The sequence below is a fragment of the Marmota flaviventris genome, chromosome 17, assembly GCF_047511675.1.
Source record: "Marmota flaviventris isolate mMarFla1 chromosome 17, mMarFla1.hap1, whole genome shotgun sequence".
NCBI classification, from domain to species: Eukaryota; Metazoa; Chordata; class Mammalia; order Rodentia; family Sciuridae; genus Marmota; species Marmota flaviventris.
The window spans coordinates 32,999,075-33,024,526 of NC_092514.1; the positions used below are offsets into that span (position 1 = coordinate 32,999,075).

The following is a 25,452-nucleotide window of genomic DNA, read 5'->3' on the forward strand; positions in this document are numbered from 1 at the left end:
GGAGGAAGAGGCTTCTGTACAAATGGTGGGTTGGGTTTCAGAGGGATTATTAATACGCTTGTAGTCACCTCAAGGGTCCACCTGACAGGGGCTGTGGAATGTGACCTGCAGCCTCAGCCTTGGCCGAGTGGGATGAGGACAGCTAGGAGGAAAAATGAGGAGAAGGAGGGACAGGAAGAGGCTCTGGAGTCACAGTTAGATGTAGAGAGGAAGGGCAACCCAGTATTTGTGTTCCCCGTGGCCCCTGCACGCCTGCATCCCCTGGGGAAGCAGCTCACCCTTTGGCCCAGGAACTCCTGCCCCTTCCCTGTTTCCCGGCTCTGGCAGGTGAGCCTGGTTTCCCCCAGTGCTGTAAACCACTGTCCCTACTCCTCATCATGCCATCTGGCCCAGCATACCCACCATCCAACAACTTGCAATTCTTGTCTCTCCTCCTATTCCAGGAAGCCTCTCCCTGGACTCTCCCAGGACTTTTGCAAACAACACCTTCACTTGCCCCAAAATCAGCCCCCTGGCATGAACATGCTGGTCTCTCTTTTGTTTGCTTGGGAATTTGCTCTGCCCAATGGCACTGAGTTAACTGCTTGGTGTGCTTTACTTTCTGTGATTCGAATGGGGAGCAATTTTTTCACCAGCCCCAATTTACAGATGAGAAAACTGAGGCACAGAGAGATTATGTAACTTGCTCACAATCACAAAGCCTTAAGTAGTAGCTGGGTTTTGGATCTCAGTTTACCCATAAATAATAATAAACCGCTTCTAATAGTGAGCTGTCTTTTTCCTCAGGAGAGTGCAACGTCTGTAAAAGCTAATTGAATGACAGGAGGGTTCTCAGAGAGATTTCCCAGGAGTAGGTAAGATGACCCCTAGTTACTAGGGTGAGCCCCCTCCTTCAGAGCTGGCTTCTTCATTCTTCATTTCCCACTTTGAAGCTGACTTCAAAGATGGCATCGCAGGAACCAAAGAAACCCTGATAACCGGGTCCTGGGCCTGTTTCACAGAGACGAAGCTTTCTTTGTGGAGGGAAGAGGAAGGAAAGGACTGACCCCCTTTCTCTTTTAGGGAAGCCAGAGCTAAGACCTGACCAACTCCTAGGCCAGATCAAAAAAGAGAATTTCCCCTCGCTCTCTGAACAATCCAATTTCAAGTCCTGCTCTCCTCTGACCCTAGCCTGTCAGAATCCGCTGAAGGGCAGGGGACTGGCCGGACAGCTTCTGTCCTGCAAGTAGAGTGCCCAAAGCCGTCCACTGGAGCTGCTGAAAGGCTGCCTGCCTCTGAGGCTGCTTCTGTCATAAGCAGACTTCAACACAGGTCAGATCAGGAAGGTGAGGTTGAGGGGGTCCTGCACAGCGTCCCCTGGGAAAGAGCCCAGGAAACCTAATCCATCATCTCTCCTCCAGCAAACAGCACCGCCCCCCTTTAGTTCAGCCTTTAACAAGGAGCACTGGGTTACCACGGAGATAGGAAAGCAAAGTGATTGAGAAGGGTGCAGACAAAAATGCCTGGTGGCAGGGAAGAAGGTCCTACAACCAGCCACCTGCTGCTCCGACACACATGGGCCCAGAGCAGCTGGCCCGGAGGCCACACTTGCCCCTCACACCCTGCCCAACGCAGCTCAGGTCATCCCTAAGGCACTCCTTGCCTTGGAGAGCAGGACCCACCTGCTTCTGGACGCCTCCCTGCCTAGGCCTGCTTTGGCCTCCTCTGAGCAACAGCTGGGCTGATAGCATATGTCTGTCCTGGGACCTTACCCCCACCACACATGCTTGGGGTCCCTTTCATTAAGGAGTGGGTGTGTGACCTTCACAAAGAAGCAGCTGCCACACCCCCTTCTCCCAGAGCTGACCTTCTGTGCTGAGTGTGGGAACCTCAGCTCCAGGGCCTCCAGAGGCTAGCAACAAACCTCCTGGGAGGAACCCAGTCCCTCCCGGCTCCCCCAGCACATCCTGAGAGAAGGCGGCATGTGCACAGAGCACACAATACCCAGGCTGCTCAACCTCCTCTCCTATCTCCGGAAACAAAGAAACTCCCAACTTGTCCCTCCAGCCCAGGCTGGCACGCTCTTGGTTCAAGGCACTGCTGTCCACACCCTCTGCCCCTGTCCACCGGGCCCCTGCCCACCCTCTCCCTGGCCTCAGGGTTCTCTTGCCTGCAGGTACAGCCTGCCACTTCATTTCCTTAGGAAGTTGCTCAAAGCCTCTCATGCACGCATTTAGCTACCAGTTCCCCACAGATCCTTGTGGGGGAACCTGGACCCTTCCCGACTGGCCCTTCCATTTCAAAGCCTCCCTGCCCTGAGCAGTCCCCAGACTTCAACTCCACAAGCCACAGGGCTGTGCACACAGGTCCAACCACTTGCCCAGCCTCCCTTCTCTGCTGGCCCCCCCAATCCTGATGGTCACATTTAAGCCCACTCCAGCCAACCCTCCGCCCCCACAGTGGGTTAATTCACACCGCCTCCCATGGAGAGGCGCCTGGGTTACCATAAGTGCAGTTACAGCAGAAGCGAATGATGAAAAGAATTTCCATGGCAGCCTCTGTTCCTGCAGCAGGGGCGTGTAGCCATCGCTCCCGGCTCCCGGCTCCCCTCAGCAGCCCGGCCACTCGGCCACCTTGCCGGCTGCTGCTGCACAGCCTCCAGAATCAAGCAGCCGCTTCCTTCCAAGTGCTCCTCCAGCAAGAGGGAGGGCGGGAGACGCGTGGAGAGGCAGGAGGAGGGAGGGGAGGGAGGAGGGACCCAGCGCCTGCTGGCATCCTAAGGAGGAGCACGTTTGTAGCTGGCCTGCTGCCTGGGGAGGAGAGGCCGGATTCCTCATGTGCGTGTGTGAGGACAAGCCCGGGTACGCGGGCATGTATACACACACACACACTCTCACACACAAGCAGGGAGGGCCTGGTGTTCACACACAGCCCATAGTTCGCAAAACCAGACAAAGGAAGGTGACCGTAAAGCAGCCCTATTCTCCAAAGTACCTTCCATGGTGACTGATGTGTGGCTGTCCTTGGAGTCCTTGGGCCCTTTCACTTTGAGTTCCTGCCAGAAAGAGGAGAAGAATCACTACCTGATCTGTCCAGCTCTCCCCCTCCCCCAGTGTGACCATAGCAGGAAGAGGGGCTTTGAAACACAGGGAGACAAAGGAGACCCAAGGACATGGGGTACCTCTGCCTCGCCACCTAGATTCCCTGGAGCCTCCTGAGTCCAGCTGCTGGGGTGTGGGCAAGAAAGGGCCGTCTAGGTACCGGAATCAGGACTATTTGGTAGGACGTGCTAAGGTAACGGGAATTCCTCAGCATTCCCATGAAGCACCCCCCCAGCAATTCTTAGGGCCTCCCAGAGACTGAGAAAATGGCAAGAGCAGGATCCCACCCCCTAGTAACCCCTGCAGAAGACACTACTCAGAGATGTGTACATATCAGGCCCAGGGCAGCCAGGGTTTGAATGGACAAGCACCAGGCCAATCATTGGGGCATTCAGTCAATTCCTAGGGTATGAATGCCCTTGAGATGAGAAGGGGTCTGCACACCTGCACAGGGGGAGCAGGGAGGATGAGTGCCTGGGGCAAAGATGCTAAAGGTCACAGGCTACACCCTCCCCATACAGCAGGGTCTCACTACCACCCCAGCCCCCCGACACTCTCCATCACCCACGTCTGTTCTGGGACACGAGAGGAGACTGCAGGGAGGAACAGCCACAATGGCTTCCTGGCACCCATGCCAAGTAACCCAGGAATGAGTGCTGGAGACAAGATTCCAGGGACAGTTTATGGGATCCAAACCTTTCCTATCTGCTTTAGAGGGAGAGGGACCCCAGCCCTTGCCAACAGGACAGTGCAGCCTGCCATTGGAGCTGAAATGCAATCCCCATTTGGCAGGCTCAGGGCACAGAGCCTGGGCAAGGAGTGTCCCGAGAAGGCAGGGGCGAGGTGAGGCCAAGGTCAGGTACCCTGGTGATACTGCCTGCTCTGCCTGGAGGAAGGAAATGCCCAGACAGCAGGAGCTTATTTCCTATGCTAACTGTTTCTAGACAGAGAAAACCCCTAGGGACTGAGCTTGGGGGTGCATGGTGTGTGTGTGTGTGTGTGTGTGTGTGTGTGTGTGTGTGTGTGTCCAACTCAGCTTCTCCAGGCTGCATCTCTCTCCCTGATGCCTGGATTCCCAGCTTGAAGGAATTTTGTATCACACCCCCCTCCAGTGCAGCCTGGAGGTATGAAATCACTCCTGCTGCAGAGGAGAAAGGCCTAATTGCAGTAATTAAGTGGCAGCGCCAGCAGGAAGCAACATCGTCATCCAGTGAGTCAGGATGAACAGCCACCTGGCAAAGGGCCATGGGCCTGGCTTTGCCCTCTGGGACAAGCCAGCGTTAAAGGGGTTTAAGCATGGGTGCAGGGAGTTCTGCCCATGCACAGAGAACAGGCAATAAGGAGGAAACAACACTCTCTAGACACTCTCTGGACCATGTCGGCTCTGGGCATCCAAGTAGCTGTGTCAGGGACACTCTGAACACAGATCGGGCAGCTCAGTTGGTTCCTGGGGAGGGCTGGAAGCTTAAGGGGAAGCACTAGTTCTCTAGCCTCATGACCTCACTTAGAGGGACTTCCCCACCCATCACTCCATCCTCCTGAGAAGAGGGTAACTCAATTGACCCATGGGTTTGAGAGATGGAATGGAACCCAGGCCTCCCCTCGCAGTACTCTGAGTTAGAAGGGAGAAACCTGTGGCTTGCCATTCCCGATAGATTCAATAGAGAGATACATTTACTTTCAGAGGTGAAGCATTAGCAAGTCCCATGTGGCTATGGATCCAAAGCCACGTCTTCCAATCCGGCTTTTTCTAATAACCGAGCTGACATTTTCATCTCTATCTGTCCAACTCTTGTGCGACCTCTAGGTTGATTCCAAACTTGGGCATAACCCATAGCCTGAGTAGTTTCAGGAAAACGATCCCATGTCTCACCAACTTTTCTGTCATCAGAAGTGAGACAGGGAAAGCAAAGGGACTAGGGGGACTTTCTGGCAGGACTTCCAGAACTATAAAAGTATATTCTCTCCCAGAAAGAGGTTCCCTGGCCCTGAATTTGGACTGGGTGCTTTCTACAAGGCCAGTGGTTAAGGGGTGTCTCTGGGGTCTTTTTTGAATAAAGAACAAACTGGGCCGCAGATCCTGAGGATCCTATTCTGATCCCCTCCCTGCCACTTTCTGGATAGAAGTGCCAGTGGCCGGCAATGCCATGCTTCTAGGTCTCGAATCTTCCTGATAGTAAAAAGTTACCCAGGAGCTCGTTAGAGTGTAAACTGTGGGGCTGCACCCCAAGACTTCTTAAATCAGAAGCTGCAGGAAAGGTGCCTGGAGATCTGCATTTTGAATAATGCTCCGGCAAGTTTGAGACGAGGTGCACAAGTCCAAACAGCTCATTCTATAGGAGAGGAAACAAAGGCCAAGAGAAGGGAAGTGACTTGCCCAAGGTCACCATTATATAGCAGAATACTGCCTTTCTTTTTCTTTTTTTTTTTTTTTTTTTGCCTTCTCTATTCCTCTCTCTAACCTGAAATGGAATTTAAAAAAAAAAAAAAAATCAAACCAATCGATATTCTTATATTAAGAGGAAAAATGTCAGGTGTAAGAAAGCAAATATCAGGCTAAGCATTACCCATGAGGGGAACGGCTTCCCTGACTGGAGAACAGGGAGGAGACAGACAAAGGCTGGAAGGTTCCGAGCTGCCCGGGGTTGTCGTGTGGGGAACTTCCTACCTCTGAGATCTTCTGGAACTGGTTGTTGGACTGGCTGCACTTCTCAGCTGTCTCCAGAGCGACTTTATAGTTATCCACAAATGCTTTGTACACACCAAGCTGGCTGGCCTGCAGGGAGGAGACAGAGAGTGGAGAGAGAGGAGGGTGGGAGGGGGCTGGGGGAGGATTAATGAATGGATGAAAGCTTGACCAGAGCTCCTGGCGCTCCCTTAGCACTCGGAACCTCTGACTCGGCTCCAAAGGGCTCGCTGGGAATGCGAGGAAAGGCAGGATGAACATATTACAGTATCCCTTTGAACTTGACAGTTTCCATGGAAACGGACTCAGCCAATAAGGTTAATAAGAGGGTACTTGGGGGGGAGGAGAGCAGGGCAGGGCCTTTGTTGGCAGGCCAGAAATTCGACTCATCATAACATTTGGCTTTCTTTAGCACCATCTCAGGGTTGAAGCCCCTCAAGGTCTCAGTCCTCTTTCATATCCTGTCATTAGCAGGAGCACAGGGAGACAAGGGAAGGGGGTGGACAATGTGGCCTGCTCAGTTCCCCACTCCCCATGCTGAGTGTGGGGCACAGCATTTAACGGGGCCCCAAGTCCCCGTCCCCTGCCTCACTACATATCTGCGGGTCACTTGGGACCTAACCCCAAACTTCCCCTGACTTGCGACCACAAAGAGCCTTGCCTCCTGGGGGGCGGGGGGAGCAGAGCAAATCCCACCACCCGCTTTCTGTAAAAGGAGAAACGAAGGCTCCCTAGTTTGATTCCTTAAATATTTATGGGACGTCTCCTCTGGGCTGTGCATACATATTTTCTCCAAAGGACGGAAATTCAAACTAAAGCCACAATGAGATACTATTGCATACTGGTCAGAGGGTTGAAATTTAAAAATTAAATGCTATCAAGGGTTGGCAAGAATTAACTCTTATAAACTGGCCTGTAGGTATAAGTTAGTACAATTATTTGGAGAGGAACTTGTCAATAATTAATAAAGCTGACAACAGGCACGAGCTGAACCTACTGCACAGCAAATTCACCTCTAATAGAAACCACAGTACTGATTGGGGATGTGGCTCAGTGGTAGAGTGCTCACCTGGCATGTGTGAGGCACTGGGTTCGATCTTCAGCACCACATAAAAATAAAATAAAGATATTGTGTCCACCTAAAAAAACTAATTTTATATATATATATATATATATATATATATAAAAATTTAAAAAAAAGAAACCACAGTACTATGTTGCCCCACACAATGGCCACGAGCTACACGTGGCTACTGAACACCTGCAACGTGGCCAGTGCAAATTGAGATGTGTAAAATCTACACTGGATTCCCAAGACTCAGAATGTAAGAGGATGTAAATTACCTTGCCAATTTTAAAATATAAATTAGATGTTGAAATGATATTTGGATCTATTGGGATAAATAAAATATATATTTTTAATTTTTTAAAAAATTGTAGTTGGACACAATACCTTTATTTCGTTTATTTATTTTTATGTGGTGCTGAGGATCGAACCCAGGGCCTCATACATGCTAGGCAAGCACTTTACCGCTGAGCCACGACCTCAGGCCCAAATAAAATATATTCTTAAAATTAACTTTGCTTGGGCTGGGGTTGCAGCTCAGTGATACAGTACTTTCCTAGCATGTGGGAGGCACTGGGTTCGATCCTCAGCACCACATAGAAATAAATAAATAAAGGTATTGTGTCCATCTACAACTAAATAAAATATTTTTTAAAAAATTAACTTTACCTGTATGTTTATTTCTTAATCTTTTATTAGGGGGTGTGGAGCATACATAACAAGTATGCCCAGTGCCTGGCATCAGTGTTTGATTGTTTGTTTGTTTATTGTGGTGCTGGGGTTTGAATCTAGGGCCTCACACATCCTAGGCAAGCGCTCTACCACTGGGCTACAGAATGTAAAAGAGGATGTAAATTACCTTGCCTTTAAAAAAGTAAATTTCATGGGCTGGGGATGTGGCTCAAGTGGTAGCGCGCGCGCTCGCCTGGCATGCGTGCGACCCGGGTTTGATCCTCAGCACCACATACAAACAAAGATGTTGTGCCCGCCAAAAAACTAAAAAATAAATGTTAAAAAAAAATTCTCTCTCTCTCTCTCTCTGTCTCTCACTCTCTCTTTAAAAAAAAATAAAGTAAATTTCCCTTTAAAAAAGTGAAAATAAGGCTAGGAATGTAGCTCAGTGTTAGAGGGTTTGCCTAGCATATGTGAGGCCCTGGATTCAATCCCTAGCTCTGCCAGAGAGAGAAAGAGAAAGAGAGAGAGAGAGAGGGCTCTTCCAGGGGGAGAGGGAGGATACTAGAACATTTAAAATTATATACGTGGATGTGTAACCGATGTAATTCTGCAATTTGTATTTGGGGTAAAAATGGGAGTTCATAACCCACTTGAATCAAATGTATGAAAGATGATATGTCATGAGCTTTGTAATGTTTTGAACAACCAATAAAAATAAATAAATAAATAAATAAAATTATATATGTGGCTTGCGACTTATTTCTGGTGGAAATCACTACTCTTGAAAAGCCTGCATGTGTGTGTGCCCAAGATACTCACTGCCTCCCTCTTCTTTCTTATAGTGGAAGGGCTGGAAACAAATGCTCATAAATACTGGAATTCAGACACACACACAGCAGTTCAGATGAATGAACTAGATTTATATGTAGCGATACCAACATGTTATGAACCAAATGTTGATTGAATTACAAAATATGACATACATATAAACCTATGCACATTTTGAAAGTACATGCAGTGTCATAAAAAGATATAGATATGCAGTAAAAATATAAACTACAGTATATAAGGTACACATCAAATGCACAAGAACAGCTGCTTCAGAATAAAAGGGGAAGGAAAGGGAAGACAAGACTTCACCTTCACCTGTAATAAATAAATAAATATATATAGATATAGATATAGATATTTTGTTGTTGTTAAAAAATTTTTGCCAGGGACTGGACGTGTAGCTCAACAGCAGAGGCCCTGGGTTCAATCCCCGAAAGAAGAAATGAAGGGAGGAAGGAAAGTAAGAGAGAGACAGTAAGGAAGTTAGTTTTGGTATTTATCTTCCAAGTTTAACATCTGTTAATTCTGGGAGGTGCTTAAACAGTTGTCTGCTGTTATTCTCTAGATTTTCTGGTTTAAATGTCTTTCTGATGAAGTAGCAAGGGGGTACAGCTGTTGCCAGGCTTTGTCAGAGGTTTCTACTTTCCCCCGCAAGGTGCTAGGAAAAGCAAGCTGTCCCAGAGCCCAACTCTGGTCTATGCTGCTCCCTGAAGAATCCTTGGGCAGTTCAGGGATTCTTGAAAGAGGCTGGGCAGGGGGCTGGGTGCACTAACAGCTGGGCCTAGAGCCTCCCAGCACCAAGACAGGCCTTTGTGGAAGTTGGTGGGGCTGGGAGACAGGGAAGCCAGAAAGGACAGTGAAAACTGGGATGCCCGGAGAAACCAAGGCTAGAGCAGTGAAAGTCTCAGCAGTGCCCACCCCCCGGGGGGGGCGGGTAGGTAAGACTTTTCAAAAAGAAAGTTTCTGGGTGGGGGCAGGAAGAAGTGGAGCTCCTGTTCTTCTGGGAGAGTCCTGGTTGTCTGTGTCCCAGGTTGTAGGAGATGCACTAGACAACTGCTTCCTAAGGCAGAGTGCAAATCACTGAAGCCTTCTTCTAGGAAAAGGCTCTCCATGCCCCCCATTCCATGAAAAGGATGAAGCCTGGTGGCCTGGGCTGGCTTCCTCCACTGAGCCAGGAGCAGGAGCCATTTGTGCATAGGCTGTGTGTAGGTGTCATGGGCCATCCTAGGACTGCTGTCTCCACAGTCACCCTAAGCATGGAGGGCCCAAGTCCTAGTCTGCCAGGGTCATTAACTGGAAAGTAGACGTTGCTTGGAAACAGCAACTTGGCACTGGAGTGATCTCATAAAACAAATAGCAGAGATGCTAATTCCCTTCTCTCGGTAATGAATAATCAAATATAGAGAGACTTTAGCTGAAAATAAACTGCCTCCAGATGCCCAGCTTGCCCCAGCTCTATCTAGGCCCTGCCAACCCCATAGCCCCAGGAGCCTCAGGCATAGGTTCATGAGGCTGTGGGTAGGAATCAAACTCAGAACCAGCCCTGTGGAGCTGAGTCCAGAACAGGAGGCTCTGGTGACAGCAGGGTCCAAGTGATAAAAAGAACTGGAACAGCCTTTCCACTCTCCTCTGGCTACTCAGCCCTCACCTCTGGTTGGCTCTCTTCTGCCCTCATGAAGGCTCAGGAGAGGCTTCCCCTCAAGTCAATCACTTTAGACTCCTGGGACCAGAAAAGGATGACTGAGTGTTCACCATCTCTGTACCAGGGAAAGCATTTGGGTCCACTAGAATCAGAAGTGCGACGTTCCCTTGAAATAATGCCTTCTGTAGGTGGCACATGCCTGTAATCCCAGTGACTCAGGAGGATGATGCAGGAGGATTGCAAATTCAAGGGCAGCCTCAGCAACTTTGCAAGACCCCGACTCAAAAAATAAAAGGAGGCTGGGCATGGTGGCACACGCCTGTAATCTTAGCAGCTTGGGAGGCTGAGGCAGGAGGATCGTGAGTTCAAAGCCAGCCCCAGCAACTCAGTGAGGCCCTAAGCGACTCAGCCAGATTCTGTCCCTAAATAAAATACAAAAAAAAAAAAAAAAAAAAAAGAGCTGGGGATGTGGCTCAGTGGTTAAGCATGGGAGGTTTCATTCTAGGACTAAATTGAGGAGCTCTGGCAGAGAGAGAGAGAGGGAGAGAGGGAAAGGGGGAGGTGGTACTCTCCCAGAAGCACCCACATCCACGGGCTGTTCCCACCGTACCTGGAAACACTCCCAGGAAGTCAAGGTTCCAGGCCCAGATGCCCCATTAAGCACACACACCAAGGCTTGCACCCAGGACTCAGAGATGACTCAGGCCTTCAGGAGGCTAAGAGGGCTCAGGCTGGTTAGTCCTCTCCCAAGGCCACATTCATTTGCCAGCAGCCCTATCAGGACCCTGCCTGAAGTTGGCTCCCTCCGTGGGAGACTCACCAGCTTCTGGAAGAGGTGGCCCATGGTGACCTGGCTGTCCCACTGCTGCACCTTGGGACAGAGGTTGTCATAAAACTCCTTGTGGATCTCATAGATGTCCTGGATCTTGTAGAAGATGGTCTCAATCTGCTGGATGGTGAGCACAGGCTGGGACGTGGTGGCTGTGGCCTTCAGGGGTTTCATGGGCTGGGAGAGGAAGAGGAAGAAACAGCAGAGGTGGGGGGTGAATAAACCAGAGTATCAGCCCAGTGCAGATCGTGGCACTGATTAGTGCTTTGTGCAGCCCAAGTACTGCCTCAACAAGGCCACCAAAGGCAGGGCACCTGAAACGTAGTTTGTACGTTGGAGCAACTGTCACAGGCCCCAACAGGCCATCCACAACAAGGGTGAATTGATAGTCAGAACCTGGCCCAGCAGTCAGCGCACAACCCCCACCCCCATCTGAGCTCACAGCATCCGGCTCACGGCCCCCTATGGGTTTGCAGATCGATTTCACAGGATCTGCATCTCCCACAATGGCCTCATACTCTGAGTCACAAGCTTTCTTGTCACACTTCCATAGGAGGGAGGGTTGCCTGGGAACACAACTACTTAGCTGTTTCCTTTCAAGAAAAAGAATGTAGTTCTAGGACTTGAGGATTCACGACCAGCTCAGATTCACTGATAGTTCAGCTTCCTGTCACCTATCACAGGGAGAGGAGCAGGTAGCATACACACCACCCTCCTACTTCCCACACCAGTGGCAGACATTGCTAAACGATTGTAATGATCTTTCCCACGGAGCATGGCTGCGTTCTCAGGCTCTCTCTCAATGCCTGAGTTGACATGAAAATGAAACCTATCTATCATCCCCACTTGTCTAAACCAAGATGCACCAGGACCTGCAAGTGGAGAGGTGAGGTGACAGACGAGATGATAACACAGAACCATTCTCCAGCACTGCCTGGGATAATGCAGCCTGGGTACACTCTCTTCAGTGTGACCCTCTATATTTTCTAAGTCACCTACAATCAAGTTGGGCACTCTAGATTACAACTGTGGTCCCAACTACTCAGGAAGCTGAGGCAGGAGGATCACTGGAGCCCAGGAGTTCAAGACCAGCCTGGGCAATAGCAAGATTCCACTGCAATCAATCCATCAATGAAATAAATAATTTCATTGTGTAATAAAATGGATAAGTAGATAAAAATCACCTATAATGAAAGGCAGCAGAACACAACAGACACTAGTATGGCAATATGTAAATCAATGGATGTGTAACTGATGTGATTCTGCAATCTGTATATGGGGTAAAAATGGGAGCTCATAACCCACTTGAATCAAAGTGTGAAATGTGATATATCAAGAACTATGTAATGTTTTGAACAGCCAACAATAAAAAATTTAAAAAAACAAACAAACAAACAAAAAAATCACCTATAATGAGTAAATATTACTTTTATAATCAGAAAACCCCAAAGATGCCCAGACTATACCATGAAGGCCCTACAGGGGGACAGGGTCTGGAAACCTGCCATATGGAGAAGACGTGGGGGAAGGTACATTTACCTGGAAGAGAGAAGCATGAGTCAGATATGGCTGATGTTCTCTTTGGTGGCTGTGTGGAAAGGGGACCTAGACTTCGTTTGCATTACTCAGTAGACTAAGGAGTCGTGGGGAGAAGTGAGCCAGGTTTGAGCTCCCTGGAGCCATCTCCCACTGTCTCCTGGATGAGGTAGTGAGCTTCCCAACAGGAACAGCATTCTAGAAGGGAAGGCAGAATTCCCCTGCTGAAAGTGCTGCAGGTGGGAACACCCACACTGAGGGAGACCAAAGCTATGCTGGCTCCCTCCCAGCCATGACCACCCGCTTGAGCTGGCCACAGCAGCCACACCTCCAGCCAGGCTCTGCCCCATCCTCCCTCTGATGATGGCAGAGCCCAAGTTGGTCCACAAAAGGAAGTCTCCTCTACTCAAACACCCAGACAACACTCTGACTCTGGGCTTCCTCTTCCTCTGAGCTCTACAAAGTCCAGACACAATGATGGAGGCAGGGAAAAGCAGACTCTCTTCTGCTGACCCTCTCAGTGCTAGAACCAATGACCCTCAGCATTGAGTCCTTGCTGGGAAGAAGGGGTGGGGTTGAAGCTGGGGCAGGCCAGGCAATGTGGGTTTGAGTTCCAACCCTGCTACTTAATAGCTGTGGGCAAGTCACTTACGAACTCTGGGCTTAACATCACCAGTGGCCTCATTTGTAAGTGGGATAGTATTACTTTCTCAGGAGAACTGACGGGAAGATCAAAAGCCATGCTTTACATGAAATATCTAGTATGTGCCAATCAGCAAGTGTTAACTGCTACTATTACTATTATTCACCCCACATATAATGTATTGCATGTCCAACATGAGGCTAGGCCTGGGGTATTCAGTGGTGCATAACACACACACAATCCCTGTCCCCATCTAGTAGGCTTCCCATCTAGTAGGGCAGACAGACAAAACCTAAGTAAACAATAAAACATCTCATGACACAGAGCAGTAAGTGCAATGAAGGAATTAGGGAGGGGACCCCCTGAAGCAGGATGGTGAAGGACAGCTTCTCCAAGAGGGGACATTTACCCTGAAACAGAAGCATGGGGGCCCAGTATTGCAGACAGACTTCCCTAATGCCTGGTCCTGAGGTAAGAATGAACTTGATGAGAAACAGGAGCTGAACAGGTCCTTGAGCCATGTGCAGTGGGGTAAGGGGAAAAAGGGGGTTAAAGCAGAACTGGATGCCTCACAGGCAGGGCCAGATCACACAGGGGAAGGAGTGCAGCCTCCAGTACTGCGGATTGTACCCGGGGGGCGCTCTACCACTGACCTACATCCCCAGCCTTTTTTATTTTTTATTTTAGGATAGGCTCTTGCTAAGTTGCTGAGGCTGGCCTTGAACTTGACATCCCCCTGCCTCAGCCTCCTGAGTTGCTGGGATTATAGGTGTGCACCATTGCACCTGGAGAGAAGTACAGCTTTGATGGTGCAATGGATCATGCACTGACCCAGATTTCCCTGGAGAGATTCAGGCACGTGTGTGATAGAGGTCAAATATTCAGATTAGTTTTTACAATCCATCATTTCTGCAATCTATTTGAGTCAATCAGATCAACACAAATGAAACAATTTAGGAAATAATGCAAGATGGAGCTATTACCCAACTTGGACTATAAATATCAACCAGGTGGCTACAAGGTTGTGCTAGAGTAGCTCAGGGGCTTCACAAAAAAGACAGGCAGGAGCTGGGCCTTGGAGGTTGGGAAGATCAGAGCAGGTCAGGGGCTGGGGGCTAGATAAGCTTGCAGGCAGGGAAACAGAAGGTGCCAGGAGAAAGCATACTGTTCTCCCAAGCCCAGGCAGAAGGATGCAGAACTCGCCCTCGGGTGTGAGTTTATCATCTCTCTGCAGGATTCAGTGGAGGGGCCCAAGTTGTCAGAGTCCCAGAACCACTCATCCTTGACCTGCTTTAGTGCCATCCCCATTGCAGAAGGAATAAAGGAAATGAAGGGGGGGGGGGGGAGTCCCGGGAATGCAAAAAGGATCAGATTTCTCAGAAGCTGCTGGGGAAGCAGACACTCATCTGCTGCCCATACAAAGACAAGGCACAACTACTCTGCTTCCTCCTAAACTTCCCACTCAGTCTACAAAAGGGGAAGAAAAGGAAGCTCGTTGGTGGTCAGTCACATGGACCAGCCTGCACTGGGGGCATAAACGGTTCTCACACCAGATTGAGGACCTTTGCTTCTACCCTTGATTTCATGTGTGGGGATGGGGAAGGGCTGGTCCAGGTTCTTAAGGCCTGTTATTTTTACAGATAAAAAGGTACAGGCCTCAGGGGTAGGAGGGGCCCAAGGGCCAGAAACCCTCACTGAGCTTTGACCCAGCACTTCTCTTTTGCCACAGAGCTAGCCTTTCAGGTACCTCCTCCCTCCTCCTAGATCCTGCTGCAGAGAGCAAGGGTGGGACCCTGGCTCTCCATTTTCTCAGGGAAGAATTCTTAGAGAGAACTCCGGGCCACCTCAACCCTGGCTCTTTATTTCCCAGCTCTTCATTTCTTCCTGAGTGCTTCTGCATGTCTGCTTTGTCCCCCAGCAACTGGCCTTTCAACACAGGGGAAAGATACCTGCCCACTTCCTCCAGCTCCCACCCCAGAAGGCCTAGTGGCTGTCAGGCGTGTCTGCTAACCTATCACCTGGGCTCCTCCTCACAAGCGCCCAGGGAGGAGAGATCATTGACCTGTTGTACAGATAAGAAAGCCAAGATGCAGAAGGACTCTGAACTCCACAGCAAACTGCCAGAGTGAAAGTCTACGGGAGGAGGGCCAGTGGGGACCGCGGTGGCCACCCTGTCCCAGTGGTGGGATGTGCTGTGGACAGCAGCCCCACACAACACAGGCAATACCCAGAAACCCAGCCCCAGATACAGAATCACAGCACATTTGTTTTTCTGCTTCCTTCACTACCTCCCACCTCAGCCCAGGTTGCCAGACCTTGCCTGTAAAAAGAGTCCAGCAGGAACCAGGAGGGTTCCAGAAAATTACCAAGCCTGACCTCAACCAGCACCCCAGGGACTGGAACAGATGTCCCTATGTGACGTCTCCCTGTCCTGTGTTATGTACAGTCTTGGGTACACACACTCAGCCCTTTGCATATCAGGAAGTGTGAAGGGGAAAACACACACACATACACACATACACACACACACACACACACACACACGCAGAGCAGTGGGAATGGGGCAGGAGGGGAGTGTGTGCTGAGTTCCCTGCCCCCCCAACCAGGAGCCAGACAACCCCAAAGAGCAGAGGGTTTAACTCCCTAGTAGCTGACAGGGGAGGACTCCTGGCTCACGGAAAAGAGAGGGCTTGACTCCTTATCTCTGAGGTTTATCCTCTGAGCCTATGGCTGTGGAGGGTTCTGCCCCCTCTTCCTGAGCCCTCTAGCCATAGACCTGGCCTCCCAACTCAACCCTCCCTCACTCCCACTGGCCTCTGCTCAAGACAGAATCAAGTAGGGGCCCAGAATGAACAATTTCAGAGTGGGGAGGTGGGGAGGGGTGGAGGGGGTGCCCAGCCTCACAGTTTTGCCTTTGAGGCATAAGCTGTTGGAAAGGCAGGGCAGGGAGGAGCTGTCTTGGCCCCTAAATCTGGTCTCTTTGCCCAAATGAAGAGGCCTAACGGGGGCGGGATAGCATCGGAGTGGCAGGCGTCTGAAGAGGGCGGCACCTCCCCCGTCCTTCAGGGAAAGGGCTTGTCACCTCCCCCGTCCTTCAGGGAAAGGGCTTGTCGGCAAGACAGGATCCTAGAAGCCCTAACCCGTCTTCTCTGCCATCACTGGAGACACTAACTGTGTCATGTAATGCTCAGGTTCTGTTCTAAGAGCTGTACGTACAAATTCATGTCATCCTCATAACAATCCCATGAAGAGTGCACTGTTTGTGTACCCAGTTTACAGATGGAGAAAATGAGGCACAGAGACTCATTCACCTGCTGAGGGCCAAGAGCTAGTAAGCAGGCAAGAGCGGATCCACAGCCAGGCAGTCTGATTCCTTTTGGGTAGGCACTCTGTTAGTAATGACAATCATGCCCTCTTTGGGGGGTGGGTATAGTAACCCAGTATATAAGGTATTCTTATGTCTGCTTGATAGTGTGCCTGCCTCCTAACAGTTGAGTGTCTTTAGTACCCAGAAAGGTATAGGTCCCCAAGAATCACCTGACCTAACCCAGGAAGAGAAAGAAGGTAATGGTATTGCTGTAGCCCCAGTTTTAGTCACCTGCAGTCAACCACTGTCTGAAAATGTCAATATTTGTTTTGACTCTTCAAGATAGACAAGACACATTCCCATGCTTTTTATTATAGTATATTGCTATAATTATTCTATTATTAATTATTGTTCTGAATATCTTGCTGTAATTGATAAATTAAACTTTATCACAGGTGCGTATAAGTAGTGAAAAAAACCATAGTATATATAGAATAGTATATATACTATGTATATATAGGATCCAAGGTTTCAGGCATCCAGTAGAGATCTTGGAACACATCCTCTGTGGACAAAAGGTTGCTAATGTAGTTTCATCTTCACACAAGGAAACAGAGGACCAAGGGCTTGTGCGTAGCTTTCCAAAGACAGTGTTTTTCAAACCCTCAACATATATAAGAATGTGGGGGCTGGGTTGTGGCTCGGTGGTAGAGCACTTGCCTAGCATGCGTGAGGTACTGGGTTCAATCCTCAGCACCACATAAAAATAAATATATAAAACAAAGGTATTATGTCCATCCACAACTAAAAAAAAATTTTTAAAAGAATGTGAGCTTATGCATGCATACATATGCATATACATATACATACAGATATACATGTGCAACAAACCAAAGGTTCTTGATGCACATTGATATTTTCTTTCTCCATTTGTTTTAATATGCTGGTTCAACCCACTACACTTTCACTACCCACTAAAAGGTGCAATATGCCTGCAATTAATGGCAGAGTAAACACAAATAGCCTAGTATACCGTGAAGTATCTTCACATTTCTGTAGTCATTCCTTGGGTAATAAATGTCTCTGGAACACTGAGGAACAACATCTCCTATCACAGCAAATACACGAACGTGTGTCTTACCCGTAGGACCGAGTTTTACTTGCATTTTTTAACTCCTCCTTTTCTGATAGTACCTTGTGCCCCAGACTACAAAGCGCCCAGGGGAAAGAACTTTGCATGCCGCAATCACTCTGCATAATATCCAGACGCATCTAATAAGCACTTTCTTCACACGCACAAACACCTTACATCTGCACAGAAGTTTGATCTTTGGAAAACATTTTCATGTTGCCCTCCCAATCTGAATCTCACAACAGTGCCTCCATCTTGGAAAGGACCCTGGGATGCATCACTATGGAGGACTCAGGTTGGTCTAATGCCCGAGTTGTGATGCTTCTCAAAATGACAGACAGCTTCCACCTTGCACTTCCTGACACAGGGTCTCTGGGCTGGTGCTGATGTCTTCCTTCCCAGGGAGGAGGAATGACTTGGACAGAAGATGACAGATTGTCATCTTCTTGATTGATTGGTCGAGACTGCCAGGAGCACAGCATAGAGGAAGGTGGCCAGGCACCCACCTGGATAGAGCAATGCTGATGTCCTGGTCATGGGCAATGGGAGCATTTGGCCCCCTGACCTGTGCTGTTTCTCCTGCCCTTCCCAGAGCAGGGTAATGAAGAGTCAGAGCTGAGGGGAACAGGTGGCCCCATGCCCAGCAGTAAGCAGAGTCTCTGTTTGCAGGTAAGGTCCCCTTTCCTTTCCAACTCCAAAAGCAGTTCTGAGCATGACATTGGCAACAGGGGAACAAGGGGTCCCCACAGCAAATACTCACCAACAACAGGGCTTCCAACTGGTTAATGTAGATCTCTTCACTGGCCAGGAAGCCAGAGAGAACCAGCTTCCTCATCTCCAGGCCTTTCCCTGCCTCCACCTGCAGAAAGCAAACCAACATCCAACAGCTCATGAGAAAGAGAGCAAAATCCCTAGAAGACTGTTGCTTTGTCTTTTTCTCTCTTCTTTTAATAAACTCTTTCAAAGGGAATAAGAGTCAGGCGTTATTACAGAAAATTTGAAAAATACAAAAATATAAAGGCAAGAACTATTGCCCGAATTCCTGTCCACATCTTGCTTTATTTCCTATCATTTTTTTTTCTCCCTTTCCTTATTTACTACCCACCCCTCCAGTCACCCCTCCATCCAGCTATCCTCCACCCATCCTTCCATCTATCACCCTCGCCAACTTTGTCACGGTAAGCAGGACCACAAGGACCTGCCCTCATGTCTAGTGAGCAGTGTAATTGGGGAGAGAGATGAAGACACATATAATGGAAAATTAGTCATGACTGAGGCAGGGCATGGTCACATGGGAGGGCACAGCAAAGGTCACAATCTAAGTTTGGGGAACAGACAGGGGCTCACAGAGGAAGTGACATACAAACTGGGGGAAACAGGCAGAGAGAATGGGAGTGGGCACGGGAGCCCCAGCCTTGTGACCATTTCTGATGAGATCTTCCTATCCCTCCGGGGGGATCAATTCCACAACAGAGGACCCTTCCCGCTTACCTGTGGTAGCCCCCCAGTATTTCCTCATTGTATAAGCCACAGACCCAAGCTAGCTCCTCCTGCTTCCTAAATTCCTGCTCTATGGTGGAGATCATGCCCTGTCTAGCCTTGAATGCCCATCAACTCGCACAGTGCCTGGTACTGAGAAGGTACCCCCCAATTTTTCTTCGGTAAAAAAATGTGTAATTCTTCTCATCATCCGAGATCCATACGAGGCATTCCTGGCCCCTCTCTCCCTTTCCTCCACCACATTTCTAAAGTGTTTGACAACATCCTTCATCAATTCTTCCCCTCAATCCCATCCTCTCCTCCCCTCTGCAGTGGTTGAAACCCTGAGGCCCACTCAGCCACCTGAATTCTAACCAACCTCCACCCCACCCTCCCTCCCCACTTCCCGCCTGCAGCAGTAGACCAGTCTTCCGAGAATGCCACCTGATGCCTGTCGAGGACCTAATATGAACACTGCAAAATTTGATTATTATTTGTTCATTTACCCATTATTCATGCAATAAGTATTTAACGAATGTCTGTTAGGCCCTATAGATACAAAGGGAAATAAATAGACGAGAGTCCTTGCTCTTGTGTGGTTTATTCTCTAGTAGGAGAGAAAGACAATAGCAAACAAATAAATATATAAGCACGATCTGTAATGTGTGCCCAGAATATCCTTTATTTAAACACCTGCAATGCCTCTCCCTAACCTTCCTCTGTTCCCCACGGTCAAGACATTGCTGTCTTTCCAACATACTAGAAGCGTCCATTCATTGAACTTTGGCTCCTGCCACTGCTGCTGCTTAAAGCCCTCTCCCACCTGGACTCTTCTCCTGACTAAATGACACCTCTCCTTAAAGAAAGAGCTGCCATCTTATCTCTCCATCAAGTCTCCCTGGACCCCCACCCCCACCGGCAGCAGCATACTTCTTACCTGCCCAGGAACTTCTGAGCTTTGCAACACCTGCCTCACACCCCTCTTCCCTGAGGCCAGCACCACGTGATAACACCTGCCATTTACTGGGGGTTGTACATCTTTTCCACATTCTCAGCCTTCAAACATCCCACTGAAATGGGTTCTGTATCTTCTCATTGTACAAATGGAAATAAATCATTTAAAAAGAGGGAAGGGAAGGACCCAAGTCACATGGCCAGGACTGGCAGAGCTGGGATTCCACTCCAGGGCTACCATTTCTGTGTTTCCACGGCTCTGAGGAATTCCCCAGTCTCCTATTCCTTTTTCAATCATTGGGTGTTTGTGTGTTGTCTCAAATGGATCCCTTCTGGGCATACCCGGACGTCAGCTGAGAGAATGTATGATGCCGGCAGAAATTTCATAAAGCCCTGAGAAGAGCTGCTGTCTCCTAACTGGACAGTGTGTCCCAATGGATCCTCACAGGCTTTCCCAAGCCACATTCTTCCCGCCTTCCCCACTGGTGAGGAGCTTAATTAACACTTTGTTTCCATCAGCTACACACTGTCCCCAAAGTCTGAGCCTCAGGTAGAGAGAACGATGACTCCCCAGAGATGTCCACATCCTAATCCCTAAAATGTGTGAACTCGTTACTTTAATGATGGTGTGATTAAGTTTGAGATGGGGACATTCCTGGGTTATCTAGGTCCTCTGTAATCAGAGGGGTCTTTATAAGGAGGAGGAAGAAGGGAAAGAGTCAGAGAAAATACAATGTGACAAGAGAAGGAGGGAAGTTGGAAGACACTAGGTTTATTGTTGTTGTTTGTTTTGGGTGGTCCTGGGAATCGAACTGGGGGAAATATTATGACTGAGTTACATCCCTAGACCTTTTCATTTTTTATTTTCAGACTGGATCTAAGTTGCCGAGGCTGCCCTTGAACTTGCAATCCTCCTGCCTCAGCCTCCAGAGTCTCTGGTATTAGAAGCGTATCACCATGCCTACCTTAAACTGCTACCTTTGAAGACAGAAGATGGGATGGGGAGTCAAGGAATGTTGGGGGCCTTCAGAAGCTAGAAAAGGCTAAGAAGTGGATTCATTTCCTTAGAACTTCCAGAAGTCAGGCAAATATGCTGAGCCTTTTAAGACTTCTGTATAAGAACAGATCTATTCTGTTTTAAGCCATTAAGTTTGTGGCAGTTTGTGTGGACCCCCCAGCTTTTGAGAAGGACAATAGTTATTTATCAATGGCTACAGAGACACCAGGAACTGTGCTAAAGGCTTTTTGCTGGAATCTCACAATCTGGAAGGTATTGTCATTATCTCCCGAGGCACACACAGCAAACTGCCAGCTGCTCAGGGACAGCACAGCCTCCAGCACACACTTAGGCACAAGATCGGCGCCTAGAGCAGGGCCTCTGCTATCTAAGCCTGATAGACCCCTCCACTAGGAGCATTCCCACCAGGCACCACATCCTTCCTGCTCTCCGCCAACCAAAGATTTGCCTGAAGTCTTGGTAAATGCCCTCTAAAGGAAATCCCCTGGGGCACACTTGGGCTGAACAGGCAGAGCTGGTTGGACTAGGACCCCAGGTGATTGGCAGCCCCAGGCCCCAAGAGGCCCTCAACCTGGCACCAGCAAGACCCCTTAGCCTTTGTGCCTGTCATGTCAGCGGAGCCTCCCTTCAAGGGTCCCACCTCAGGATCCAATCCTGAATGCTGGTTTTGAGGGGACAGCTCAGGGAAGAATCCCCACTCTGGGCTACATTCCCTCTGAAGTTTTGGCTGAGATCGGGTAGAGGCATTAGGAAATTTAAGGATGTGAAATTAAATTCTGTCTTAAATTTTAGTACCAGGCCAATTGCTCAGTTACCACCTGAGACCTCTTCCACCTTTTCTTTGCTTTCTCTAGACCCCCACATGTTCCTGGCTTAGAACTGTTTCTTCAATCCTTCGGGGGCTATTCCTGTCTTATAAACGCCAGGGCTCAACCTTCACTCATTCCTTCTCTATAACATGCCAGGCACTGGAACACGAAGGTGAAAGAAACAGTTTCTGTCCACTAACAAGCTCTCCAGAAGGGCCACACAGCAGAATCCCATGGGCAAGTGCTCTGAAGAGGTCAGTGCCTAGGCTCTGCCATGCTGCTGCAGTGCCCAGCATAAAAACCCCCCTTCCAAGTGACACTGTCTCCTCCTCCTCTCCAAGCAGAGCTCACAAAACGCAGCCCTGGTGGGCTCATTCATCTCTAAGCATTTTACACGACCTGCTCAGATGAAAGTCTGACCGCTTGAGACTCCCAAATCAAGGACATCGGGTCACTATGGTAGGGACAGTATCTATAGATAAACCTTAGTCAGCTCTGGCTTGGGCTTCCACAGAGCTAAATAAAGCTTCTGAAGGTTTGGTTCTAGGCCAAACCAAGAAAATCTCTCCAGGAGGCTTGATCTCCTCCAAGACAACAGTAAGGACTGAACAGGCAGGGCTGGCTCTCTGGCTGTGTTTCAAAGCCAGAGCAGAGACTGCAGACAGCAGGACTCGGCCCATGGGCCCACATCACTTTGCGAGGAGCCCCCAGTAGGATCTGCCCAGAATTGATACCACTGGGGCCAGGGATTGTGCACATGCCCAGGGGCTTACAACCAAGCCAAGCATCAACCTCAGGACAGCTGGCCTCTCTGAGGTCTCTTTCAACTACTTCCTCAGCAGAACTCAGAGCAAAGAGGGGAGGGGATGGAAGATAAAAGACCAAATTCCACCTGCTCCCTCTCTTTAAGACACACGTTCTGGTGTCTTAAAGCTTTAGACAGAAACTATGGGGGCTAGGCAGTGTGTGGGAACCTCTGTTGTTCCTAGCCCAACTTTACAGCTTTTTTTTTTTTTTTTAATATTTATTTTCTAGTTTTCGGCGGACACAACATCTTTGTTTGTATGTGGTGCTGAGGATCGAACCCGGGCCACACGCATGCCAGGCAAGTGCGCTACCACTTGAGCCACATCCCCAGCCCCCTAACTTTACAGCTTTGCCAGACTCTCATACCACTTACTATTGTTCTTCACAACGACTGACTTTTTTTTTTTTTAAAGCAGAGTCTTATTGTAGGACTTATAGCTGAAATCATAGGAAAGATGTACAAGTGATTTTTTTTTCTAGTTATGCATTAAAATATATACTTAACTATTAAAGTGAAAAATATATATTCAGGTGCCACCTAAAATCATCTTTCAAATCACCACCTATGGGGCTCACACTTCAGGAAACACCCCACAGCGGACAGAAGCAGGGCCCTTACTGCATGTGAGGCAGGAGAGACCTGGGCAGGTGAAACAGAAATACAAGCATTTCAGATAAACCATTAAAACTTGGCACAGAATAACACCTGAAGGGTTAATCTGCTCTACAAAAGGGCTTTTATTCCTGACAAATGAGTTCCTTGAAATAGCAGCTTCCACAAGTCCCGGCCCGCCAGCCCTATGAACCTTTAAATAGAACAGTGCGAAAAGATTTTGGGAAAGTATACACCGTTTTACAGATGGGAGGTGATGTTGCTATCAGTATCTGCATTATGAGTTTCCAGATCATTAACTCCTCAAAAAGAAATCTGGGTTGAGAGATGCAGCAAACTCCAGCTACAGCTCTGGAGAAAACCACTGCCGGCTTCATATCTGTCCCCCAGGAAGATGAAGCATTTCGGAAATTACACTAAAAACAGGATTGATTTATAGGACTGGCATTTGGGCACATGTTCAGCAACACAACTACTGTTGAAGATAAGTACCCCTGAAGCAAAGTAATAGCAAAGAGTGAATTGCCTTGGATTCCTACCAGCTGCCTTGGAGGAGTGAGCCAAGATCATCTGCAGCCCAATACATGACCACACCAGTCAGAAAGGACCCTTGGCCATACACACTGAGGACACACATGCATACACACAGGGCACACGTGCACCCAGTCTAGCCCCGACTCAACGAGAAGTGGTCTCACCTCTGAATCTGGTACCCTTTCATAAGAACACGTCTCATCCCTTGACTGCTTTCTCACTATATCTCTGTCACCTGTGCACTCGCCAACCCTCACTCTGCTCTTTGTGAGACAAGACTGTGCCTCATTTATCTTGTTCCATCCTGGGCAGATGATCTGAATACACATAACCTGACAGCATTTGTTGAATGACTCGAAGAGTTTTCTTTCCCCATCTCCACAGACCCTGCTTGTTATCCTGCCTGAGGCCAAGCCTGGTGGAAGAGAAGGGCTTTGGAGAGGTGTTCAGGATGAGCCAGGGAGCCTGAAATTTCCCAGCACTCAGGAAAGAACCCCTGCTCCCATGCTGGAGACAACTCCAGGAAAGGAGAAAACTCCATCCAGGCCTCAGGAGAGACAATCTTAGGAGTAAAATGTGTCTGTCCAGGCCCTTTGTCAGCCACATGATACCTCCTGAGAACACCTCTGAGAAACAACAAGGCCAAGGTACACCCTTTGCAGGTCCCAGTGAGGCTCACTGGTTTCACAAATTCTCACTGGCACCAGCCACACACACAGAGCACCACGCTGTGTTCATTAGTGAGGACAACATGGTACCTGCCCTTGAGGAGAATCGGACATAACAGGAGGTAGATGTCTACAGTTCTGGACAGAGTGAAGCATGAACGAAGACCGAGGTGTAAGACAGAATCCAGGAAAAGGGTGGGTGCAGGGTAGCATGTGAGTGGGACTACATCTATGCTGGGGAGGACTTCTCAGAAAAGTCCTTTAGGAACCCCACTGATCTCCCATCTCACACATTGCTAAGCTCCCAGCAGGCACTCCTGCTTCACGATCAGACTTCTCCCCCATTCCGTTCCTGGTGGGGAGCTTGGTCAGACACTAAGTCTGCAGAAGCCTCCATGTGACTTACCCCCAGTGCTCCAAGCCAGCACCAGATCAAAGCACAGGGGTGGGGTGCCAGCCCCCGCCAGCCTCCCAATGCAGCTCTTCTGCAGCCACTGCTCCACCGAGGGGTGCAGTCATTGCTCCACCAGGACTCCGCACATCAGCCATCTACCTACCCTGGGTCTGCAGGCTATTTCTGCCTCCATTAGCTCCTTCTGGGAGCCACACTCTAGTGTGGGTGGGGCAGGGCTGAGATCCTCATCTGATGGTGAGGAAAGGCTCAGAGAGGTTCAGAGACAGCCTCCTATCCCCAGCAATGCTCCGTGCACCACGCCCTCTAGGGGCCCACCTGCTGTTAGCCAGCCTGACTTCACAGTATGCAAACTCTGCCACAGTCCTCCAGGGCTCTCCCTTCTAGCCACAGAAGACAGGAGCTAAGCAATAGCTCAAGTGAGAAGAAGTGAGTCCAGGTGAAAGAAAGCCCAGCATGGTCTATCATGCCAGAACTAGGCAGAGCTGGTGTCCCAGGGGGTGTGTGCCCCCAAGAGAGGGAGGAAGAAGGCCAGGGGATAGGTGTAAACACTCCCCTCCTGCTCTGCCTCCAGGAGCATGGCTGCAGAGAACCCTGAAACCCAGGAGTGGGTGGGCTGGTCCAGCAGATGCTTCTTGCCTATGCGTACTTTGGGAAAAGCGCCTACCTACCTGGCTGGTGTCTCAAAGGCAGCTGCTACCTCCCCCCTCTTCAGCTGATTCAATTATTTT

General features: G+C 49.2%; 1 protein-coding gene across 2 annotated transcripts in view; it reads right to left on the reverse strand.

Moving 5' to 3' along the window:
• Abr (ABR activator of RhoGEF and GTPase) overlaps positions 1-25,452 on the reverse strand; it is a 189,504-nt gene that overhangs the window by 52,475 nt on the left and 111,577 nt on the right. For both annotated transcript variants that reach the window (XM_027924429.2, XM_027924431.2), the window contains 4 exons: positions 18,188-18,286; positions 10,801-10,986; positions 5,749-5,856; positions 2,974-3,034 (listed from right to left, as the gene is read on the reverse strand). In XM_027924429.2, coding sequence (XP_027780230.1) covers positions 2,974-3,034; positions 5,749-5,856; positions 10,801-10,986; positions 18,188-18,286 — 454 coding nt within the window. The remainder of the gene's footprint in view (positions 1-2,973; positions 3,035-5,748; positions 5,857-10,800; positions 10,987-18,187; positions 18,287-25,452) is intronic.